This window comes from Salvelinus fontinalis, chromosome 24 (genome assembly GCF_029448725.1).
Source record: "Salvelinus fontinalis isolate EN_2023a chromosome 24, ASM2944872v1, whole genome shotgun sequence".
NCBI classification, from domain to species: Eukaryota; Metazoa; Chordata; class Actinopteri; order Salmoniformes; family Salmonidae; genus Salvelinus; species Salvelinus fontinalis.
The window spans coordinates 17,501,963-17,524,848 of record NC_074688.1 but is presented as its reverse complement, the minus strand read 5'-3'; the positions used below and the strand labels follow the sequence as shown (position 1 = coordinate 17,524,848).

The following is a 22,886-nucleotide window of genomic DNA, read 5'->3' as shown; positions in this document are numbered from 1 at the left end:
GAGACTGAACCCTCGTCAGGCAAGGTGGGCCATGTTTTTCACCCGTTTTGTTTTCACCCTGTCCTACAGACCAGGCTCCCAGAACATGAAGGCAGATGCACTGTTGCGTCTGTATGACAGAGGAGCGGCCCATGGATCATACTCCCATACTTCCGGCCTCCTGCCTGGTAGCGCCGGTGGTGTGGGAGCTGGACGCGGACATTGAGCAGGCGTTGCGTGCAGAGCCCGCTCCGATCCAGTGTGTCGCTGGGCGTCTGTACGTCCCGTCTGCTGTCCGTGACCGGTTGATCTATCGGGCCCACATGTCACCCTCCTCTGGTCATCCTGGTATTGGTCGGACAGTGCACTGTTTGAGCAGGAGGTACTGGTGGCCTACCTTGGATAAGGACGTGAGGGTTTATGTTTCCTCCTGCTCAGTGTGCACCCAGTGTAAGGCTCCTAGGCACCTGCCCAGAGGGAATCTAAACCCCTTACCCGTTCCACAACGGCCTTGGTCGCACTTGTCGGTGGATTTCCTTACTGATCCCCCCCCCCTCACAGGGTAACACCGCGATCCTGGTCATTGTGGATCGGTTCTCTAAGTCCTGTCGTCTCCCTCTGCCCGGTCTCCCTACAGCCCTACAGACTGCTGAGGCCTTGTTTATGCACGTCTTCCGGCACTACGGGGTGCCTGAGGATATAGTGTCTGATCGAGGTCCCCAGTTCATGTCGAGGGTCTGGGCAGGTGAGTAATGGGCAGGTGGAGAGTAACTAAACCAGGATGTGGGCAGGTTTCTGCGGTCTTATTGCCAGGACCGGCCGGGGGAGTGGGCGGCGTTCGTGCCCTAGGCAAAGATGGTACAGAACTCGCTCCGCCACTCCTCCACTAACCTCTCCCCCTTCCAGTGCGTACTGGGGTACCAGCCGGTTCTGGCGCCTTGGCATCAGAGTCAGACCGAGGCTCCTGCGGTGGACGACTGGTTCAGGCAAACGGAGGAGACATGGGAAGATGCTCATGTTCACCTTCAGCGGGCGCAGACCATCACTGCAGTAAGGCCCCGGTGTTCGCACCGGGAGACCGGGTCTGGCTCTCGACCCGAAACCTGCCCCTCCGCCTGCCCTGCTGGAAGCTGGGTCTGCGGTTTGTGGGGCCATTTAAAGTCCTGAGGAGAGTGAACGAGGTTTGTTACAGGTTACAGCTTCCACCCGATTACCGTATTAACCCCTCGTTCCATGTGTCTCTCCTCAGGCCGGTGGTGGCTGGCCTGCTCCAGGAGTCTGAGGTGTGGGAGGTTCCTCCACCCCCGCTCGCTCCATACTGGATTCGAAGCGTCGGGCGAGGGGCCTTCAGTACCTCGTGGAGTGGGAGGGGTACGGTCCGGAGGAGAGGTGCTGGGTTCCGGTCGAGGATCCTTCAATGTTGCAGGAGTTCCACCGTCTCCGTCCGGATTGCCTTTCGCCTCGCCCTCCGCGTCGTCCCCGAGGCCGGTGTCAGCGCGCCGCTGGAGCCGCGTGTCAAGGGGGGGGGGTACTGTCACGACTTCCGCCGAAGTCGGTTCCTCTCCTTGTTCGGGCGGCGCTCGGCGTCGCCGGTCTTCTAGCCATCATTGATCCACTTTTCATTTTCCTTTTGTTTTGTCTTGTCTTCCCACACACCTGGTCTCATTTCCCTCATTACATGTTGTGTATTTAAACCTCTGTTCCCCCCACGTCTTTGTGCGGAATTGTTTATTGTAAGTGCATGTGCACGTTTTCTCTGGTGCGCAACGGGTTTTGTACCCATTTGTTTGTTGTTCTGGTTTCCGGTGGTTTCATGAATAAAACTGCTCCGTTGATTACCCAGTTTTGCTCTCCTGCGCCTGACTTCCCTGCCGCCAGTTACGCACTCCCTAACAGCATTCTGTTTCCATTGATCATCCTTGAGATGTTTCTGCAACTTGATTGGAGTCCACCTCTGGTAAATTCAATTGATTGGACATGATTTGGAAAGGCACACACCTATCTATATAAAGTCCCACAGTTGACAGTGCATGTTAGAGCAAAAACCAAGCCATTAGGTTGAAGGAATTGCTCATAGAGCTCTGAGACAGGATTGTGTCGAGGCACATATCTGGCGAAGGGTACCAAAACATTTATGCAGCATTGAAGGTCCCCAAAAACACAGTGGGGTCCATCATTCTTAAATGTAACCACCAAGACTCTTCCTAGAGCTGGCCACCCGGCCAAACTGAGCAATCGGGGGAGAAAGGCCTTGGTCAGGGATGTGACCAAGAACCCGATGGTCACTCTGACAGTGCTCCAGAGTTCCACTGTGGAGATGGGAGAACCTTCCAAAAGGACAACCATCTCCGCAGCACTCCACCAAATCAGGCCTTTATGGCTGAATGGGCAAACGGAAGCCACTCCTCTGCAAAAGGCACATGACAGCTCGCTTGGAGTTTGCCAAAACGCACTTAAGGACTTTCAGACTATGAGAAACAAGATTCTCTGGTCTGATGAAACCAAGCTTGAACTCTTTGGCCTGAATGCCAAGCCTCACATCTGGAGGAAACCTGGCACCATCCCTACGGTAAAGCATGGTGGTGGCAGTACCATGCTGTGGGGATGTTTTTCAGCGGCAGGGACTGGGAGATTAGTTAGGATCGAGACAAAGATGAACGGAGCAAAGTACAAAGAGATCCTTGATGAAAACCTGCTCCAGAGTGGTCAGGACCTCAGACTTGGGCCAGGTTCACCTTCCAACAGGACAACAACCCTAAGCACACAGCTAAGACAACACAGGAGTCTCTGAATGTCCTTGAGTGGCCCAGCCAGAGCCCGGACCTGAATGAACATCTCTGGAGAGACGTGAAAATAGCTGTGCAATGACGCTCCCCATCCAACCTGACAGAGCTTGAGAGGATCTGCACAGAAGAATGGGAGAAACTCCCCAAGTACAAGTGTGCCAAGGCTGTAATCGATGCCAAAGGTGCTTCAACAAAGGGTCTGAATACTTATGTAAATGTGATTTGTTTTTTATTTTTACTAAATAAAAAAAACAGTTTTTGCTTTGTCATTGAGGGAAAAAAAACTATTTCATCAATTTTAGAATAAGGCTGTAACGTAACAAAATGTGGAAAAAGTGAAGGGGTCTGAATACTTTCTGAATGCACTGTACAGTATATATGGGAATGAACATACTGTACCAATGCAAGGTCTGAGGTTGTTTCAATGAGAGAACAAATAACATAATGCGATGGTATGAGACAATAATATACTAATAAGAGTATGAACACAGTGAGAAGTATCTGGCTACAGAGGACAGTCTGAATGGATAGTGTGATCCCCAAAGGAACTATTTTAAATGAAGTGATCTAAAAATTGTAGAATTGGGTTGTTTCTGTAAAAAAGAAAAGAAAAAAAGCCATTACTAATTTAGAGTGTATCTCACTCCCCATCCAACCTAAGATTGCAAATGACATCAAAATGAAAACTGAAAGGCAGAAAGATATATAAAGGGAACTCTTTGACAGACTGATAGAGAGGAGCAGCAGCCCGTCACACTGTGTTGATGCTTCTACTGATAGGGTTGTTCTCCTGCAGTCACACCCAGACCTGGATTTAAATACTATTTGAAATATTTGCAATATTACTACCATTTGTTTAAGCCTGCCTGGCGTGCCAAATGGGCGGGGTTTGCAATTTTGTGACTATTCTATTGGTTCCCTTGTACCAGGCAAGCTCAATCAAGCCCAGCTAAAGTAATTGAAATGATTTCAAATAGTATTTGAACCCAGGTGTGGTCACACAGCTGGGTAATTGCTGAATAAGGGATAATGATTTGTCATCATTCCACACCATTAATCTGAGCATGGAGCCATAAAAACCAGTGGCATGATCAATGAGCACATAATGGGCATGGTATTACGCACTCTGTGTCTGCATCAATGATATCACTGGGTGGGTTGGGGAATGGGTTGTGGAATAGTGAGTAGTAACAATGCTAATTTAAGATGCAGTATATTACATGTTACATGTTCACTAACATATTTACTGTGGGAGAATCAATCTGTTAGCTAGTTTTACAGCTCATCTATAGTGTGGGTAATGGAAGGTGGATCAGATTACCCCCCATACTAACACACGCTCGCTTTCACGCAGACACAGGATGGCTAACCTGGGACACACAGACACCTGAAGCTAGTGCCCACACTGCGGCAAATCCCGTGAGCACAGGGGTTGAGGGCACAGAAGTCCACCAACTGGGCACAGGTCGGGCCGGTAAAGCCGGCGGCACAGCTGCAGCCAAAGCCCAGTCCGGGACCCTGGGGGAAGCAGCTCCCGTTGTTGTGGCAGGGGCTGGAGGCACATGGGTCCACCCTCTGTTCACACATACTTCCCTGATACCCTGAGAGAGATGAAGGGAGAATAAGAGTGAGCGAGAGGAGCGAGAAAGAGAGAGGGGGGGGGGGGGGGTGCATCTGGTCTGGTGGCAGGAATGCTGTGGGGTTCTGGGAGTGTGAAGGACCCCATTGTGGGTGTTGAGGTGGCTCTGTGGACTCACTGGGATGTAGCCTACAGCGTCTGTTTTGTCTACACACGTACACACACCCGTCCCCAGTCTCCCGCCCGCCCACACACAAACACATACAAACAAACAATAATGTATACTAATAATATACAAACACCAGAAGCCAGCAAACCCATACTTAAAGACGGTACTTTGGCAACTAACTTTTTTAAACCTGCTTTGGGCTGGACATGTCCATGTGTAGTTCATACATGCATAATCTATGAGAAAGAAAGAAAAGATCCTGTCTGAGACACACACAGAAACCCAGCGACTTATTTCCTCCCTCTCTGCAGTGACAGTGAGATAATGTCCATCAGTCTGGGTGATATTGAGTCCTCCTTGCATCTGGATAAATGAATCAGCAGACCCTGAGAGCCTATCTTCATTAGCCCGATGAACTACACACACTTACACAATCACTGACACAATCAACATGCTCCTGGGTTATATTGACTGTGTAACACACACACACAGGCCAACACGCATACATAGGCTGACACAAACACCCTCATAAATGCTCACACACACACACAGTCCCTTCACAATAACACACAGTCTCCTCTCTGCGCTACCATGGTGATGATCCTGATAAAAACACCATTCTCCTGAGGAGGGAGGGAGGACAGAGGGGAGGGTGGAGAGAGGAGAGGGACGCGGCAAGGGGGGCACTGAGAGTGGCAGAGATGGTGGCAGTGATTGCAGAAGGTATGACAAAGTGCAAGTTTGATTGAGGGTGACCTCAATTTATGATCAGTCTTTCTCATAAGAGCATCAGGGTGTAGAAGGCTAGTGGGAGTAGAAAAGCCAGGTCAAACCACATAGACTGTTTGAGTTTGAGTTTATTTTTACAGGGACAGTGCACATTAATCAACGTTTCAGTAAAAGTGCCGGTTTTAGCCAGCCGGCTAATTTTCAACCGCAGTCCCTGGGCAGGTTATTAAAAACAATTACAATATAGACAATAGCAACATAGAACAAGACATAGCATACAGACATAGCAACATAGGACAAGCAAGACGTAGCATACAGACAGAGCAACATAGAACAAAAAGCAGCAAGACAAAATTCATAAAAGCAACAAAGTGTTTCCACACCTCACAAGTTACAGACAACAGACATGGAAAGCGGCAACACACAGCTAGGGACCATGTTCACAAATCTGATTGACCTTTAGCCATGTCTTCAAGCATTTTGTGAAAGTGTGATATGTGGTGCAGTTATGTGTGTCTGATGGCAGTGTATTCCAGACATGGGAAGCTCTCACAGAAAAAGCGGATTTACTAAAGGTGCTTTTCCTTAGGGGAACTACACAGTCACCTCTCATGGCAGACCTTGTGGATCTGCTGCCATATATTTGGGTTTTCTGTTTAACAAAAATACTGAGTGGAGGGGGAGCCAAGCCATTTAGGATCTTGAATACAAGACATGCATCGGTGTATTGCACAAGATTTTCCCAACTCAGGAGCTCATGCTTTCTGAGGATGTGACAGTGATGATGGCTATTGGGCTTCCTATCAAGCACTTTGAGAGCCTGTTTGTAGACAGACTGAATAGGTCTTACTGTTGTACAGCAAGCTTGGGCCCAACTAGTCAAGCAGTATGTTAAGTGGGGGAGTATCATAGATTTGAAGTACAGTTTTGCTACCTCTGTAGTCAAACAATTCCGTATAAATCGGAAATTAGCTAGGTTGAATTTAGTTATTTGAATTACCTTTTTCACATGCTTTTTAAAAGAGAGGTTGGAATCAAGTATGATGCCAAGGTACTTAAAATCAGATACCACCTGGAGCTTCTCCCCTGACACATAGACATCTGGCTCAGTAGCATCTGTTGCCCTCTTTGTGAAGAACATGCAAACAGTTTTTTTCACATTGAGATGCAAACACGAGTCACTGAGCCACTTTGTAACCTGGACCATTACAGTAGTGAGTTCTTGTGCAGCTTGTTGTTTGCTCTTTGAATGCACATATATCACTGTATCATCTGCATACATTTTAACTTCAGACCCAGATCATTAATGTACAGGCTGAACAGGAGGGGCCCCAGTATTGACCCTTGGGGCACGCCCACATCATAGCTAAGAGTGGGCGACAGCTCACTGCTCACTCTGACACACTGAGTTCTGCCTTCAAGGTATGATTTCATCCATCTCAAGGCATCGGGGGAAAAGTTTAACTTGGACAATTTTGTGATGAGAATCTCATGGTTAACAGTATCAAAAGCCTTCCTTAGGTCCAGAAACACAGTCCCAACAACGCCCCCTTTGTCCATCTTGGACTTCACATTTTCCAGAAGAAAGCAGTTGGCGGTTTCTGTGGAGTGTTTCGCTCTGAAGCCAAACTGCATGGAATGTAATGTGAAGGGGCTGTTGTTGAGGTGGGCAATCAGTTGTTCTGCTACACACTTTTCAACAACCTTTGACACCACAGGTAGTATACTAATGGGCCTTGTAGTTACTCACGTCAGGAGGGTCGCCTGATTTAAAGATGGCCGTTATTATGGCCGACTTCCATACCCTTGGAAAAACCCCGAGACCAATAGATGGGTTGGTGACCTTAGTAATGGGGCCAATGAGTGACTCTTTGTAGTTTTTAAGAAAGGTAGAGTCCATCCCAAACACATCTTTGGCTTTAGAGTTCTTTAGTGAGCTAATCACCTTGTCCACCTTTGACTCAGAAACCTCCCTTATGATGAAGACAGGTTGAGCATCATTTACTAGCACTGAGCCCAAGAAACCAGTGGAAGGGTTCTGTGTCAGTACCCTGACAGAGTCAATAAAGTAGGAATTGAAGGCTATTGCTATTTCGACTGCATCCTGTGTTAGATTGTTATTCACCATGATTTCTAGTCTTTTTGCAGTGTTACTATGGTCTTTCCCTGTTAACTTTTTTAGATTCTCCCAGATCAGTTTAGAATTTCCCTTTGCTTCACCAATTATGTTAATAAAAAAGTTTGCCTTGGCCTGTCTGATTTCTTTTATCACCTTATTTCTCAACATGGTGAACCTACGTTTGTCATGCTCTAATTTGGATCTTAGGGCTATTTTTAGATAATAATCTCGTTCTTCCATAAATTTCCAGATTTCTCCATTTAGCCAAGGAAGAGTGCTCTTTTGGCCAGGTTTGGATTTGATTTTCTTTAGGAAACCATTTAATTTAGTCTGGATTGTGGATAGAAAAACTTGACTATCAGCTTCCACGTCTGCATAGGACAAGAGATAATTCCAGTTAATTCCCTTAATTGCGTTTTCAAAATAGCTTAATTCACTCTTAGGTATTCTTAGTTGATCAGGCTTTCTAACAGTAGAGAGGTTAAACCTGCTCTTAGACAGCTTTCTGGCTATAAGTGTCAGATTATGATCAGATAGCCCAGTAACCATATTGAATGATTTAGTCACTCTCTCTGGTTTATTACTGAACACCAAATCAATCTGTGTTTTAGAGCAACAAGTCACCCTGGTTGGCCCTCTAACTAGCTGTGTAAGGTCAAAGGTATTAGTGATCCGTTTGAGGGTTTTCCTACAACACCTGTCTTCATAATTCATGTTAAAATCTCCCATTAAGCTGACCTCTTTCCCAAAAAAACATTCCCTAAGCATGTTATTAAACTGATCAAAAAACACACTTTTGGTGGAAGGTGGCCTATACATTCCAATGAGGGTAAAAGACATTTGGGGAGACAGTGTAATGTTCAGGCCAATACATTCTAGTTCATTATCACATGACCACTCAATTTGTTTACATCGGATAGGTTCTTTAATGTAAATCATCACACCCCCTCCTCTTCCTTCAGTCCTGTCTCTCCTGAAAACATTGTAGCCAGGCACAATCAAAGCAGCAGATGGAGAGTTTTTATGGAGCCATGTCTCTGAGAGGCAGAGAAAGTCAAGGTTGGAGTCTGTGAGTAGATGTTGAATTTGATCACTTTTTGGAATGACAGTACGAATGTTCAAGTGCCCCCCCCCCTAGTAGTCCCTTGGGCTTAGCTCGTGGGTCCCAGATGACTCGAGAGTGATTGACACATTGAAAAAAGTTACATTTTCTGTGTTTTCTGACGGCTGGGTTTAGGCCGTTTTGATTAGGGGCAGTTCGGTAGCGCAATTAACAATCCCTCCCGCCTGCACTGGATGCGGGAAACTAATTAAAACAGCTTGCGTACCAGAAGCAGAGTCAGGGATCGCATATAGCGACTTTGGTATGTTGGAAGAGTCAAAATCTATCCTGGAGCCGGGTGAGTCGAGAGAAACCATAGGACCATAGCACTCACCGACGACGATCAGTGGACGAGGCCATCCACCGCTTTCCACTCCGGTGCGTATCGCTGGCTCGGTGATGTTGGGCCCAGGATTGAGTTGCACATCCCCGGAGAGCAGGAGGGTAGTGAACAGGTAGTTTAACAGTTTCCGATAAATGTTGGACTTGTGTTTGTTGCGCCTAAGCGGTTCAGTAGAATAAGGAGCGAGGTAGACTTGGCCATTATTCAGAACATTATGGTATGCTGTGTACTGTCCGCTCCCGTGGAACGGTGAACCAATGTGTTTGGTGTTAATATTCTCCGGTAGTAGACTGATTGTGTCATCCCAGCAAGGACGCACTGAGATTATCAGTAGAGCAGCTACATAACTGACAATCATGGCAGAGTACTGGAGATAAAACACATAATTGCGCTTTAACTCTTTGCATGAGTTACTTAGCTGGGGTCGGCGTACACCTGATGGTTTAGATAAAATTACAGCATTCGAATGAGAAGCGGCACCTGCCGCACCACCCTGTCTTCCGTCCGCCATTTTTTCTCTACTGATAACCTGTAAATTCAAGCTGCCCTCATCACCCTGTCCTCTTCTGCAGAATTAGACGTTTGTCCAGGTCCCCGGAACGTCTGGAGATACCTTCAATACCGGTCACTAGGGGCAACGTGAGCGCCTTTTACCATCGAGCAGTCTTACGGCTTGCTAGCACGTTGTGGATGGAGATAGAGATGGGACTTAAAGGTCCCGAACAAAAAGATCCCATGTAAAAAACCTTTAGAGTGACTAAAATATCACACATAATATTTTGGGGGAAAGAAATGCTCACAATTTTAGAAATATGACTTTTTCTTTCACGGCTAACTACCAGGAAGTTTGAAAAGACACCCTGAGTGGGCAGGGAGCTTATATTCATGAGCTTGCCTTACAGCTCTTTGAAATGCCTATGTCAAGAAACTTGGATGCAGTGAGCAGTAAAATAATCTCAAGCTAATTTGGTGATACAATTAACTCAAACTACATACAAATTGCATCACTAGCTAGGTTTCCATCCAATTGGCGACAAATTATCATGAGAGTATTCATTACCAGTGGTGTGCTTTCACCAAACAGACTTGTTGCAGATCAAAATCAGTATGGGATGACATAGTGAACACACAAAGACATGTTTCACTTAGGTTTTCATGTACCGAATCAAAATCTACAGCTCAATATGTTTTCCACTCTACCGATAGTTTTGTCAGAAAAACTGTTGCTTTAAATAGAAAATGTGCTACTCTGGTCTGGGCACTTGCTCTCTAGCCAACAGCTCGCAAATACAGTGTAGGTAGGCTGTGCGGGTACAGTAGGCTAGACTACATGATGAGATTATTATGGATAAGAAGGAGAATATTTGTATTTGTCAAATGGCAGTCAAGCATCGATCATCATGTCACCAGAATAAGACCCTCGATATTTGTTGGAAAGGAGCATCAAGATCACCATGCACTTTCACCACCCTGTGAAGTTCATCATAACTTATAACATCTGTAGACTAATAAACTGCATGGCTTCCGAGTCTTAGTGGGAGGACCACACACCATATCATCACGTGACTCTAAGTTTACTTCGATACAGTGGCAAAAAAATATATATAATAATAATTATATATATATATATATACACACACACACTTTTTTTTTGGGGGGGGGGGGGGCTTGCCTGTTATGCATGTTATTTTGCCATAAATAATACATGTCACATATCAGTTTGCAAACAATATATATATATATATATATACACACATGTATATAAATATATATACACACACACACACACACACACATATATATCATTGAGTTAATAAAGCCGTGTACAAGCAGGCAGCTCCAAAATGCAGGTGTTACAGTCTAGCTCAGTGCTTTCTGTGGTGGTGGGGCAGGCCAGCAGAAAATAGGAGCATTGTACTGTGATTGGCTCAGCATTGCACTGTTATTGGCTCAGTGTTCTGTCACTCATGGGGACACTACGTCACTCGCCTTTAATAAGGGTAGACATCAAGAATATGAGCCGTTTGTGTGCTGCCATTGAGTTACATTAGAAGTGCCCTTCCAAGAAGGCTCAAGGTCATTGGCCACAGATAAAATTACGTCAAATCACGTTATATCTACAGTAGCTTTGATTGGACTGATCATGTCAACATCATACTTTCAAAATCTTAGCTAGCAGTCATCATCATGAATCAAGTTGACAATCTACTGGCAAATCCTTTTTAATCCTTGTCATATGAAGAGAAATAATGAAGAGAAATTATAGATAAAACGTATCGGTGCTCATCGACCATTGGACATAAACATTACACAACAAGTTGGAAATAGGAAATTCAACAATGAGTTGTTTGGAAGGAATCAGTGACAGTAGCTAACCGCAAGCATTGCAACTGGAAAGTCAGACTGGGAAAATACGTTTTCAACGGTCATCCAACTCGGAACTGTAAATCTTTGATGACAACATTATCCAGCGAAGGACTGCCACGCACAACAAGGTGAGTCCAAAAATGTCTTGTATGCTGCTGCATAAATTATGTAATATGCCAGGGAGATATGGTCAGCCATATAAGCTATGTTTTTTTAAAGGCAGTAAACGAGGCTGAATGAACTGTTTGGCTGCCAGACAAGGCTCCGCTGATAGCCAGGTGTAGTGGTGGTCAGGATTCACTCCATTGTGCTGGAAAGAAAGCTCTGCTGTTGGGACAATTTTATGTGGGCCCTAACAGTTTGTGGGCACTGCTTGTCGCCGTTATAGTGCAATTCATGTATTGTTTAGTGTTGTGTTGTGTAGTGGCTTTGCTGGCATGCATCTAAAAAAATGTTGGGGGACTTTGCCCCACCAAGATTTACATGCTAAAATCACCACAGCTTCGATATGATGGTTATTATATCTATATTTGCGCATAAAGGCATTTCCACCACCATTTCTCACATAATTCATTTAACAGACACAAAAAGATCCCACCATGTCAAACAAACAAATTGTCTGTCTGCATTTATAGAATTGTACCGAAACGTCCTGTTTCCATCACAGCTGTCATGATTTTCTTTCATATGGTATGACTTTACTTGTATAAAAACTGTGGATGGAAACATGATTAATGAAGTAAATGTTTTTATGCATCCCTTTTGGCATGTCTCTTGTGATGCGGTTCACAACAGCACTGACGGATGTGTTGGCATGACAGCTGCTTCAGAGTTTTGAATGACCCTTCCCGCTCTTTTGTTCCATGATGGCTGAAGACCTAGCTAGCCAGTAACTAGCTAACACCAGACACAGATGAAAGGGGAGACATATACTGTAAGTATCTTTGCCATAGATGAAGTGTAAAATTGTAATTATACTGTATTTTCTGATACGCTACAGTCAAATGTTGGCATCAGTAGAGTAGCTATATAAACCACGTACCTCTGCAAACACGCCTTCTCCAATGTTGGTTACAAGGCAGTACTTATTTAAACTAGGTAAGAGAATATTATGTTACCATTGGTGTATTAACATGAGAGTTAGGGTCACCCTATTCCCTTAATAATCCTGCCTCCTGAATCCAAGTGTTTGACATGGGGGATGGGATCAGTAACTTTATGATCAAAACTCATCAATGTAGAAGTAACAGTAATTTTTCATACTTTGGGCATCATACTTTGATTTGGTTTCATCCAAATATCATCCAATTTCATGAAAAACATGATTTTGAATGTTCATGACTTTTAAACTGGGCTCTACAACTCAGAGGATTGTGGGTTCAATCACTTTGCTAGGCACTCATTGTTATGTTTTTCTATTTTAACCCTATCCCAAACCTCAACCTTTACCAGTCGGAATGAATGATTAAAGGTAATTGTCGAGTTTTGACGTTTATCACTCCCCCTATATGTGTGCACACACAGACATATAGACACACAACCGCACATAATCTCAGATGTAGTAGAAAAGGTGACATGACAAAAGGTAAAGAAAAGAGAGAGGTAAAGGTGCCAAAAAGGAGGATGTGAAGATAGGAAGGAGGGAAATCACAGCTCTATTCCTTTATCTCTGTAGAAAGATAAGTCTGCACCACACAGTTTTCACACCCTGCTGCTTGTGTGCATTTGCCTTGGGCCTTGTTGTCAGGGAGATTGGCTCGGTGTCTGAGCATCAGGACCCCATCTCTCAATTCAATTCAAGGGGCTTTAATGGCATGGGAGACATATGTGAACATTGCCAAAGCAAGTGAAGTAGATGATATACAAAAGTGAAATAAACAGTTAAAATTAACAGTAAACATTACACTCACAGAAGTTCCAAAAGAATAAAGACATTACAAATGTAATATTATGTATACATACATTGTTGTAAAGATGTGCAAATGGGTAAAGTACAAATGGGAAAATAAATAATCATAAATATGGGTTGTATTTACAGTGGTGTTTGTTCTTTACTGGTTGCCCTTTTCTTGTGGCAACAGGTCACAAGTCTTGCTGCTGTGATGGCACACTGTGCTATTTCACCCAGTAGATATGGGAGTTTATCAAAATCAGGTTTGTTCTCAAATTCTTTGTGGATCTGTGTAATCTGAGGGAAATATGTGTCTCTAATATGGTCATACATTGAGCAGGAGTTTAGGAAGTGCAGCTCAGTTTCCACCTCATTTTATGGGCAGTGTGCACATAGCCTGTCTTCTCTTGAGAGCCATGTCTGCCTACGGTGGCCTTTCTCAATAGCAAGGCTATGCTCACTGAGTCTGTACATAGTCAAAGCTTTCCTTAAGTTTGGGTCAGTCACAGTGGTCAGGTATTCTGCCACTGTGTACTCTCTGTTTAGGGCCAAATAGCATTCTAGTTTGCTCAGTTTTTTTGTTAATTCTTTCCAATGTGTCAAGTAATTATCTTTTTGTTTTCACATGATTTGGTTGGGTCTAATTGTGTTGATGTCCTAGGGCTCTGTGGGGTGTGTTTGTGTTTGTGAACAGAGCCCCAGGACCAGCTTGCTTAGGGGACTCTTCTCCAGGTTCATCTCTCTGTAGGTGATGGCTTTGTTATGGAAGGTTTGGGAATCACTTCTTTTAAATGGTTGTAGAATTTAACGTCGCTTTTCTAGATTTTGATAATTAGTGGGTATCGGCCTAATTCTGCTCTGCATGCATTATTTGGTGTTTTACGTTGTACACAGAGGATTTTTTTGCAGAATTCTGCATGCAGAGTCTCAATTTGGTGTTTGTCCCATTTTGTGAATTCTAATTCAGATCCTAATTGGTATGTTAACTTTTATGTTCCTTTTGATGGCATAGAATGCTCTTCTTGCCTTGTCTCAGATCGTTTAGTCCAAGGTGTACAGTTAAAGTCGGAGGTTTACATACATTTAGGATGGAGTCATTAAAACTAGTTTTTCAACCACTCCACAAATTTCTTGTTAACAAACTATAGTTTTGGCAAGTCGGTTAGGACATCTACTTTGTGCATGACACAAGTCATTTTTCCAACAATTGTTTACAGACAGATTATTTCACTGTATCACAATTCCAGTGGGTCAGAAGTTTACATACACTAAATTGACTATGCCTTTAAACAGCTTGGAAAATTACAGAAAATTATGTCATGGCTTTAGAAGCTTCTGATAGGCTAATTGACATCATTTGAGTCAATTGGAGGTGTACCTGTGGATGTATTTCAAGGGATACCTTCAAACTCAGTGCCTCTTTGCTTGACATCATGGGGAAATCAAAAGAAAGACGTCAGAAAAAAATTGTAGACCTACACAAGTCTGGTTCATCCTTGGGAGCAATTTCCAAACGCCTGAGGGTACCACGTTCATCTGCACAAACAATAGTACGCAAGTATAAACACCATGGGACCACACCAGCTCTGTCAGGAGCAATGGGCCAAAATACACCAAACTTATTGTGGGAAGCTTGTGAAAGGCTACCCGAAACATTTGACCCAAGTTAAACAATTTAAAGGCAATGCTACCAAATACTAATTGAATGTATGTAAACTTCTGACCCACTGGGAATGTGAAGAAATAAATAAAAGCTGAAATACATAATTCTCTACTATTTTTCTGACATTTCACATTTTTAAAATAAAGTGGTGATCCTAACTCACCCAATACAGGGAATTTTTACTAGGATTAAATGTCAGGAATTGTGAAAAATTGAGTTTAAATGCATTTGGCTAAGGTGTATGTAAACTTCCGATTTCAACTGTATATAGTTATTTGTATGCTCTAGGGCAACGGTGTCTAGATGGAATTTGTATTTGTGGTCCTGGCGACTGGACCTTTTCAGAACACAATTATTTTGGTCTTACTGAGATTTACTGTCATGGTCCAGGTATGGCAGAATCCCCCCACCTCCCGCCTCTGATCATGCTGACAACTCTCCCCAAGACCAAGCTCATAATTCACTATGACACAGGGGGTATGGGTCAGCAGGCATGATAAAGACACACACATGCGAGTGCATGCATTCACACATATGCATGCACACACATGAACACAGGACACCCCCCCCCCCCCCCCTACCAAGCTTGCACACTTAACCAGATTCCCAAGGGAGCTCTGATATGAAAGGAGAGCAGCTTTAGCAGAGCAGCTGTACTCCAATAGAGTGAGTTAGGAGTCTAAATATAGTACCTCCAGCCCTCCTGTTCCTCACTGGAGACAGTGCCAGTCCCAGAGCTGAGAGCGAGACCTCAGAGGGCAGAGAGAGCAAGGAGGACTGCTGTGAGCAACCTCCTCAAGAGGCTCTGGCTGTCTGAAATGATACCCATATATCATCAAGCAGATCGCTCAAGATTGACTTTGAAATTGGACGTCTGTCCATGTCCTGAGGACGTCAATCCCATGACTTTGAATCCGATTGCGCGCTCAATCCCAGTGGTAGACACTCATTTTTTAAAGTCTGGTTTTAACCATATCCCAAACCTTAACCCTTAACTTAACCATTCAGAATGGATGCCTAAAGTTAATGTGTTAACCCTATCCTAACCCTTAACCAACCATTCAGAATTAATGACTAAACTTAATGTTAACCCTATCCCAACCCTTATTTTCAAGATTTGACATTTGGAGAAACGTGGATAAAAGTCTGAATCTGAAGTCAAATTGGTAAAACCATGATAGTTGCACTACTTTTGGCCAGGGCTCAAAGGCGCTTTGACATGATTGGTCGTGAATGGACATGACATGACAGATACTTGTTACTTCTTCTCCAAATAAATAAGAGACAGTCTAGTCCAAAAGGAAACAGTGGAGGTAAATTAACAACAGTACAAGAGTGTGTATTTTCCTCATTCCCCATAATTCCAGGTCCGTCAACTCCAACTTTAGCACTTCACAACTTATCTGTACCTAGTACTAAGAGGTATGCTACAAAGCAGGATCAATTAGTTAGCCAGCTAACCTTGATAAGCAACCAGAAAAGCTGATCTTTCTACAAAATAAAAAGTTATATCTGAATATTTAGACAAGATAGTTGGCTAACTCCATAATCCTGCTTTGTAGAATACAACTCTGCTATACTGCTGCCCTCAGTCACCTGCCAGAAAACAACAACTGTGAACCCTAACACATTCTTTACGTCTCTCCTGCTCAGTCTCTCACGACTGGATGGGAATCAGATGGACAGGAGTCTGCAGCTTGGAGCTACAGCCTGGAGTCTGCAGCTTGGAGCTACAGCCTGGAGTCTGCAGTGTGCAGCCGTCCGCTCCCACTCCTAGTGTGTTTGTGTATAAACAGAGGTAGAGGTGAGGCAAGGTGCCTCCTCATCACCCTCCACTGGCTGATTGTTGTCACCTCTGCAGTCACCTGTTCATTCGCGAATGTGATAGGCTAATTGCCATGAAACCCAGTAGAAAGGCTTCAAACGGCAGGATTACCTAACGAGCCTGTTCTGTTCAATACTTAGTCTCTCTCACAAACACACAACTCCTTGTCACACTTAATTACCGAGTGCTGAAGCAGGTTCCACCCCCATTGTTGCACCACAACCATGATCATTCTGTGAAAACAACCAAAGGGAAAAAAACTGCTGTGTATGGATGAAACAATTCTGGTCGGCGTTGGCGTTCGTCCAACAGTGTAAAATTAATAATTTAATCCAAGTTGCGTTGTTAGCAGGACTGTGGATCAGAACTCAGTGACCGCAGGGAATTGTACCTGCAATGTACCATATTTTTTGGACCAGGTTTTACATTCATACCTCTGTTGTTTTATTAATGTGTTCGAAGAGGATTATTCCGGAATGGTTTCGCATGGCTGTGTGCGTGTGTTCGCGTGCTCGTGTGTGTGCGTTTGTGTGTATTTATAAAAAGTGTGGGTTGGCATGCCCTTATTTAGGAGTGCTGTGTTTGTCAAAATGTAGTTTTAGCGGATGTAGATTTCCCATGTGGGGCAGAGAGCCGGTTGTTAGGGCTAGGAGGACTAATTAGACTAGTGGAGGAAGGTTTAAATTAAGCAACGGTCTGGCACAGATAAACACTGAGCAGGCACAGAAACGAACGACAGCGGAACTAGGATATCCTCACACACACATATTCAGACTCACACACACCACCAGACGCACGCATAGACCAGGGAACCAGGACAGTCCAACACACACACACACAACCAGCTAATCAGGCTCTGAAAATAAAACGGATTAACAACGTGGTATTGTGCAGTACATCCTTGCTATTGTTCATTGCTGTAGATCTGTACATGTTATGTTATGGCAATAGATGGTCTGCACTCAGAGCATTGCTGTGCTATTGGTACTGGGGTACCTACTACCCTCGAGGCAGAGTTATGATAAAGTACCTACCCTCAGGGCAGTAGCACCTGGGTCCAGCCAGGCTGCTGGAGCAGGTTGCCCCGTTCCTGCAAGGCTGAGACAGGCAGTGGTCCACCTGCAACTGGCAAAGACCACCCTCGAACCCTGGAGCACACAGACGAAACACAGTGTCACATAGCATTAAACCTGAACACACACAGAAGGAGCAAAACATACACCCGCAACTCTTACGCACTGACATGCAAACCATCCAACTTTGGCTATAACAAGAACACACACACACACACAAAAAAGCAGATGTACGCAACACACACACAGGCCACCCTATGTCTCACACTTCCCCATGACTGTCTATCTTCATTAACTCATCAGGTCAATTCAAAACAGAACACTCACTCTTCCAAGAACAAGTCCTGCATCTAGCCAATTACCCCAACCTTACTACCCATCAATCATGTAGTGCGGCCTCCACATTGCTCTAGATGAGCCTGTGAGAACCCACTGCCCTCAGTCTGTCTGTCAGGCAGGCAGGCATACCACCACAGTCCTGTAATCACTCTTCTCTAATAAGATGTGGCTGGCCATCAACAACAGCTCCAGCCTCTGCTTCTATAACAAGGCAAGTATCCTCTCAGGTGGATCAAAGCTGCCCTCACTGGTCCGGGCCCCAAATATATCTAATTGACAAGTTGAAAGGGTGCACTCTTCTCTGCGTCCCCTATTTCATTTTGAGACACTCACACACGCAGGCCTCAGGAGGTTGGTGTCACCTTAATTGGGGAGAACAGGCTTGTGGTAATGACTGGAGCGAAATTAGTGGAATGGCATCAAATACATCAAACACGTGGCTTGCAGGTGTTTGATGCCATTCTCTTTGCTCCATTCTGGCCATTACTATGAGCTATTCTCCCCTCAGCAGCCTCCTGTGATGCATGCACATACGCATGTACACACAGACACACACACACAAACACACAGTAGTTACCTGCAGGGCAGATACAAGTGAAGTTGCGGCCCTCGTCCCCCTGCCTCAGGTCACTACAGATGGCGTAGTTCTGGCAGGGCCTGAGGTGGCAGGCATCAAACTCCTCACAGAAGATTCCAGAGTAACCATTCTCACACTCACAGAAGAAGGTGCTCTGGAGGTCAGAGGGGTCACTGTCACACACTGACTGACTAAAGGTACCAAAACTAGTGCCAGTTTCTCCCAACCACATGACCAGGATAAACTCATGGCTCTATATGTGACTAGTATAGGGGTTCATGTGATGAGAAGAAAAACTGATGAGACTGAATGGTCAGATAACATTGTGAGCATAATGCTCAACACTTTGTCTATCACTGGGATGGTTCTAGTTACTGGGGCTACATGCGGCTCTATTGAGATGTACAACCCTGGGATTCTCTATTGTTAGTCCTCTAAACCCCACCGATACCCTTCTCCTCCCAGCTCCCCAAAGTGTGGTGTGCTAAATCACCCTCTAACACTGCACCTGTAGGCAGGAGGGAAAGAGCTAGCAGGCCCTCAATCTAACACACGTCTCCTCTCTCCCCTCTCTTCTCCCTTCCTCTCCCTTTCTTATTTTTTCTCCCTCTCTTCACTTCTCTTCATTTCCTCTCTCTGCAGCAGTCTACTCCTCTCTGCAGCAGTGATTATTCTGCTAACTGCAATGCCTCTAGGGACCCAGGGAGCGGGGGAGCAGTAGGGATGCAGGACTATATTATTAAGAACTCTGTCTCCATCCCACAATACATTTATACCTTTCTCTGTTCCCATGGCAATAAGGCATGGTCTTTATTCTGTCTTGCTTATCTTTTTCTCCACTCAGTCTCCTGTTGCTATGTTACCGCATAGTGTATCATCAAGACAATAGTGTCGCAATCTTACAATATTCTGCTGAATTTAAGCAATTACCTTCCAGTATATTGAGGGGGAAAATCAGTTTTCTGAATATTGAAAGTGACATGTTAAGCCTTAAAATAGTGTTCACAGGATCAAGCCCAAAGACAAGGGATTGATTCACCTACCCAAGGACAGGTGGCATCACATATTTGACCCCTGACCTCTTACCACAGAGGACTGGGTGATGCACTTCCCCTTCCCAGAGCATTGTGGGTCACTGAAGCGGCTGCCAGGCTCCACACAGCTGCTGGCCTTCACTGTCAGATTGAGACGCAGGGTGACTTCCGAGCCACTGGGGGTGCCCACGCGCAGCACACCTACAACGGGAGAGAGAAAAAAACAAGATCGATCAAAAAATATTTATTCTATCCTAAGGTCCTAGCTGGTTCACCTTGATAAATATGAAAAGACTGATTAAATGTGAGCAATATTCAATATTGCCAATGTAACTAGAGAGGAAGGTAGGGGAGGTCAACATGTATGTAGGGACAGAGGCATTGTGTTTAGATAAGGTGCAGAGAGAAGTAATGGTTCCTTGCAAAGAAGATTATGGTCGAACGTGTCCAGTTCTACACAAGTTTGCTATCTTAACATCATCGTACATAACATTGACCAGAACACCTTGTGTTTGACAAATGTTCTAGGAGGGGTTGCTTATGGATCATTGCCTAGATAAGACACCTCTAGCTTCCATTGAAAAAGATACATGTATTTCCTGGCGACCAACTATTAGAGAAATGGAGAGGAAAAGGCCATGCTAGCAAATATTAATCAAAACCAAAATAGATGAGTTATTGTTTTGTTATTTATGTGTCATGTGACACACAGCAGACTGCTACCAGAAGCCTCTATTTTAAAATAGCCTCAAAGTGAAGATTAATAGTCGTTATTAGGGACCTGCTATGAGCCAATGAGGCGTGAGCAAAGCCAGGACGAGTCATTGCCACAACAAAGCCCTGCAGCCAATCAGGCGTCTATAAAAGCTGGTCCCCTAACACCTCACCATTTTCTGGTTAGGTCAGCCCAATAATGTCTGTTCCTCACAACACAAACTCACAAATGCAAAGTCACTGCTCTCTGATGCAGCACTAACATGCACACACACACACTTACACTGCGTTTAGACAAGCAGCCCAATACTGATATTCTTTTCACTAATTGGTCTTTTGACCAATCACATCAGATCTTTTCACATCAGATTTTTTTCAGAGCTTAACTGATTGTTCAAAAGACTAATTAGTGAAAAAAACAAGATTAAAATTGGGCTGCCTGCCTAAATGCACGCACTGTAAAAAAAAAGATTAAACTCAATTGTAAGGAAATCAACTGCAATATGATTGTAAGTTTGCTCAACAAAATGTTCAAGCACAAACTTTTTGTTGTGAGTTTACTCAACAACATTTCTGCTGAGCAAATTCACAATCCTATTGCAGCTGGTTGCCTTACAATTGTGAGTTGAATCCTATATATATATATTTTTTTTTACAATCCAATCTGCCACCATCATTATTTCAGTCACACTAGCTGTCTCAGATGTAGGAACATGTGGTACATGCGTGTACGAGAGGGAGTGTGTGTGCACTTGTTCGTGTGTACTGCATGTTTTTGCATGTGAGACAGATTATGTGAGATGCACACACACACATCTCCACAGCAGCCTTGCTCTCAAGGACGTGACTCATTTATTATCCAGAGTCTTTGACTGGTAAACAACCAAACACGATGACAGAAAAACGACTCTCACTCTTTCTCTCTCCTTTTCTCTCTCTCTCTTTAATTCTCTCCTCCCTCACTCGCCAGACAGAGCCGCAGGATCTCAGGCGTAGTGTCTCCAGCCAGCTCAAGGTCAGTGGACAGACAGGCTGAGACCTAATACAGCAATGTTGGTATGGAGACCACGCACACGGGTCAAGTAGACGATTCACTAAAGGGAAGGACACCAATTACGACGCCACACCTGCTGGAATCCACCGAACCTTCAGACGTACGTTACTGTAACATTCCTCATTGAAAATAATCTTAACGGTAAAATATGCAGAAAAACAACAAACCTGAATTGCAGAGCCAACTGTTTATGTGCGCCAGCCCCATACAAATGAGCCATTATCATACTGTTTATGAATTGTATGGATATTGCGTTCTTGATTGACATTCCATGCAAATTACTGATCCAGACAACTCAGAACACTGCAGAGAATGTGAATGTTAGTATTGAAAACATGATGGAATACCATTCCATCCTATTACCCAATGGGCTTGTTTGATCAGGGTCGTTTGTCTCTGACTTTGAGGTACCTTATACCAATAAACTACAAGTAACTTCTAAATAGGAGAATGTATAATATGCACTTTTATCCCTATATGTGCTATGCAAAGATGCATTCCCTTGGAGTTGAAGATAGCCATCTCTAACGCAAAATACAGTTGGCACCAATGACAGGTTTGGCAGTATTGAAGTGATAGCGCCATAATAGCACCTGTACATTTACCACCAAATGGACAGACAGAATAAAGTAACCTATATTCCTACATATGCTTTATAACAGTTGTATTGAGGTGGAGGGGAAATCTTCTGTTCCACCTAGGAACAGACAGGATTACGTAAATTGAGATGGAGGAGGGGCCTTACTGAGGAAGTAGTTGTGTCCAAGAGGGAGGGAGTGGTCAGGGACCACCAGTCCATCCGAGGCCTGCTGGAACCACATGATGGTCCCCTCCACCAAGGAGGAACGCTGGAAGCCATCCTCTCCGACACGCCAAAGGACGGGCGCTCCACTCACATTCACTACGATCCTGAAGAGAGAGGGAGAGGGGAGGGAGTGTGAGAGAGAGAGAGTCCTCGAAACCAAACACTTTTGTTACCAGCCTGCTACAGTGCATTCAGAAAGTATTCATATCCCTTCATTTATTCCACATTTAGTTGTCACAGACAGAATTCCAAATGGATTAAAGCACACATAATTCCCCGTAATGATAAAGTGAAAACATGTTTTTGGAAAAATTTATTACAAATTAAATACAGAAATATCTGATTTACATAAGTATTCTACATAAGTATCCTTTGCTTTGACACTCCAAATTGAGCCCCCTTTGCCTTGATGACAGCTTTGCACACTCGTGGCATTCTCTCAACCAGCTTCACCTGGAATGCTTTTCCAACAGTCTTGAAGGAGTTCCCACATATGCTGAGCACTTGTTGGCTGCTTTTCATTCACTCTGCGGTCCAACTCATCCCAAACCATTTCAATTAGGTTGAGGTCGGGTGATTGTGGAGGCCAGGTTATCTGATGCAGCTTGGAGGTGTGTTGGGTCATTGTCCTGTTGAATTATATTCCCATATTCCCACGCAAACTAGATGGGACGGCTTATCGCTGCAGAATGCTGTGGTAGCCATGCTGGTTAAGTGTGCCTTGAATTCTAAATAAAT

General features: G+C 44.3%; 1 protein-coding gene across 1 annotated transcript in view; it reads right to left on the bottom strand.

Annotated features, from left to right (window-relative positions):
* Positions 1–22,886, bottom strand: part of LOC129822073 (delta and Notch-like epidermal growth factor-related receptor) — a 92,355-nt gene that overhangs the window by 5,956 nt on the left and 63,513 nt on the right. The window contains exons 4-8 of the mRNA XM_055879958.1: positions 22,089–22,252; positions 19,628–19,776; positions 18,542–18,695; positions 17,587–17,700; positions 4,136–4,366 (exon numbers count right to left, since the gene is read on the bottom strand). Coding sequence (XP_055735933.1) covers positions 4,136–4,366; positions 17,587–17,700; positions 18,542–18,695; positions 19,628–19,776; positions 22,089–22,252 — 812 coding nt within the window. The remainder of the gene's footprint in view (positions 1–4,135; positions 4,367–17,586; positions 17,701–18,541; positions 18,696–19,627; positions 19,777–22,088; positions 22,253–22,886) is intronic.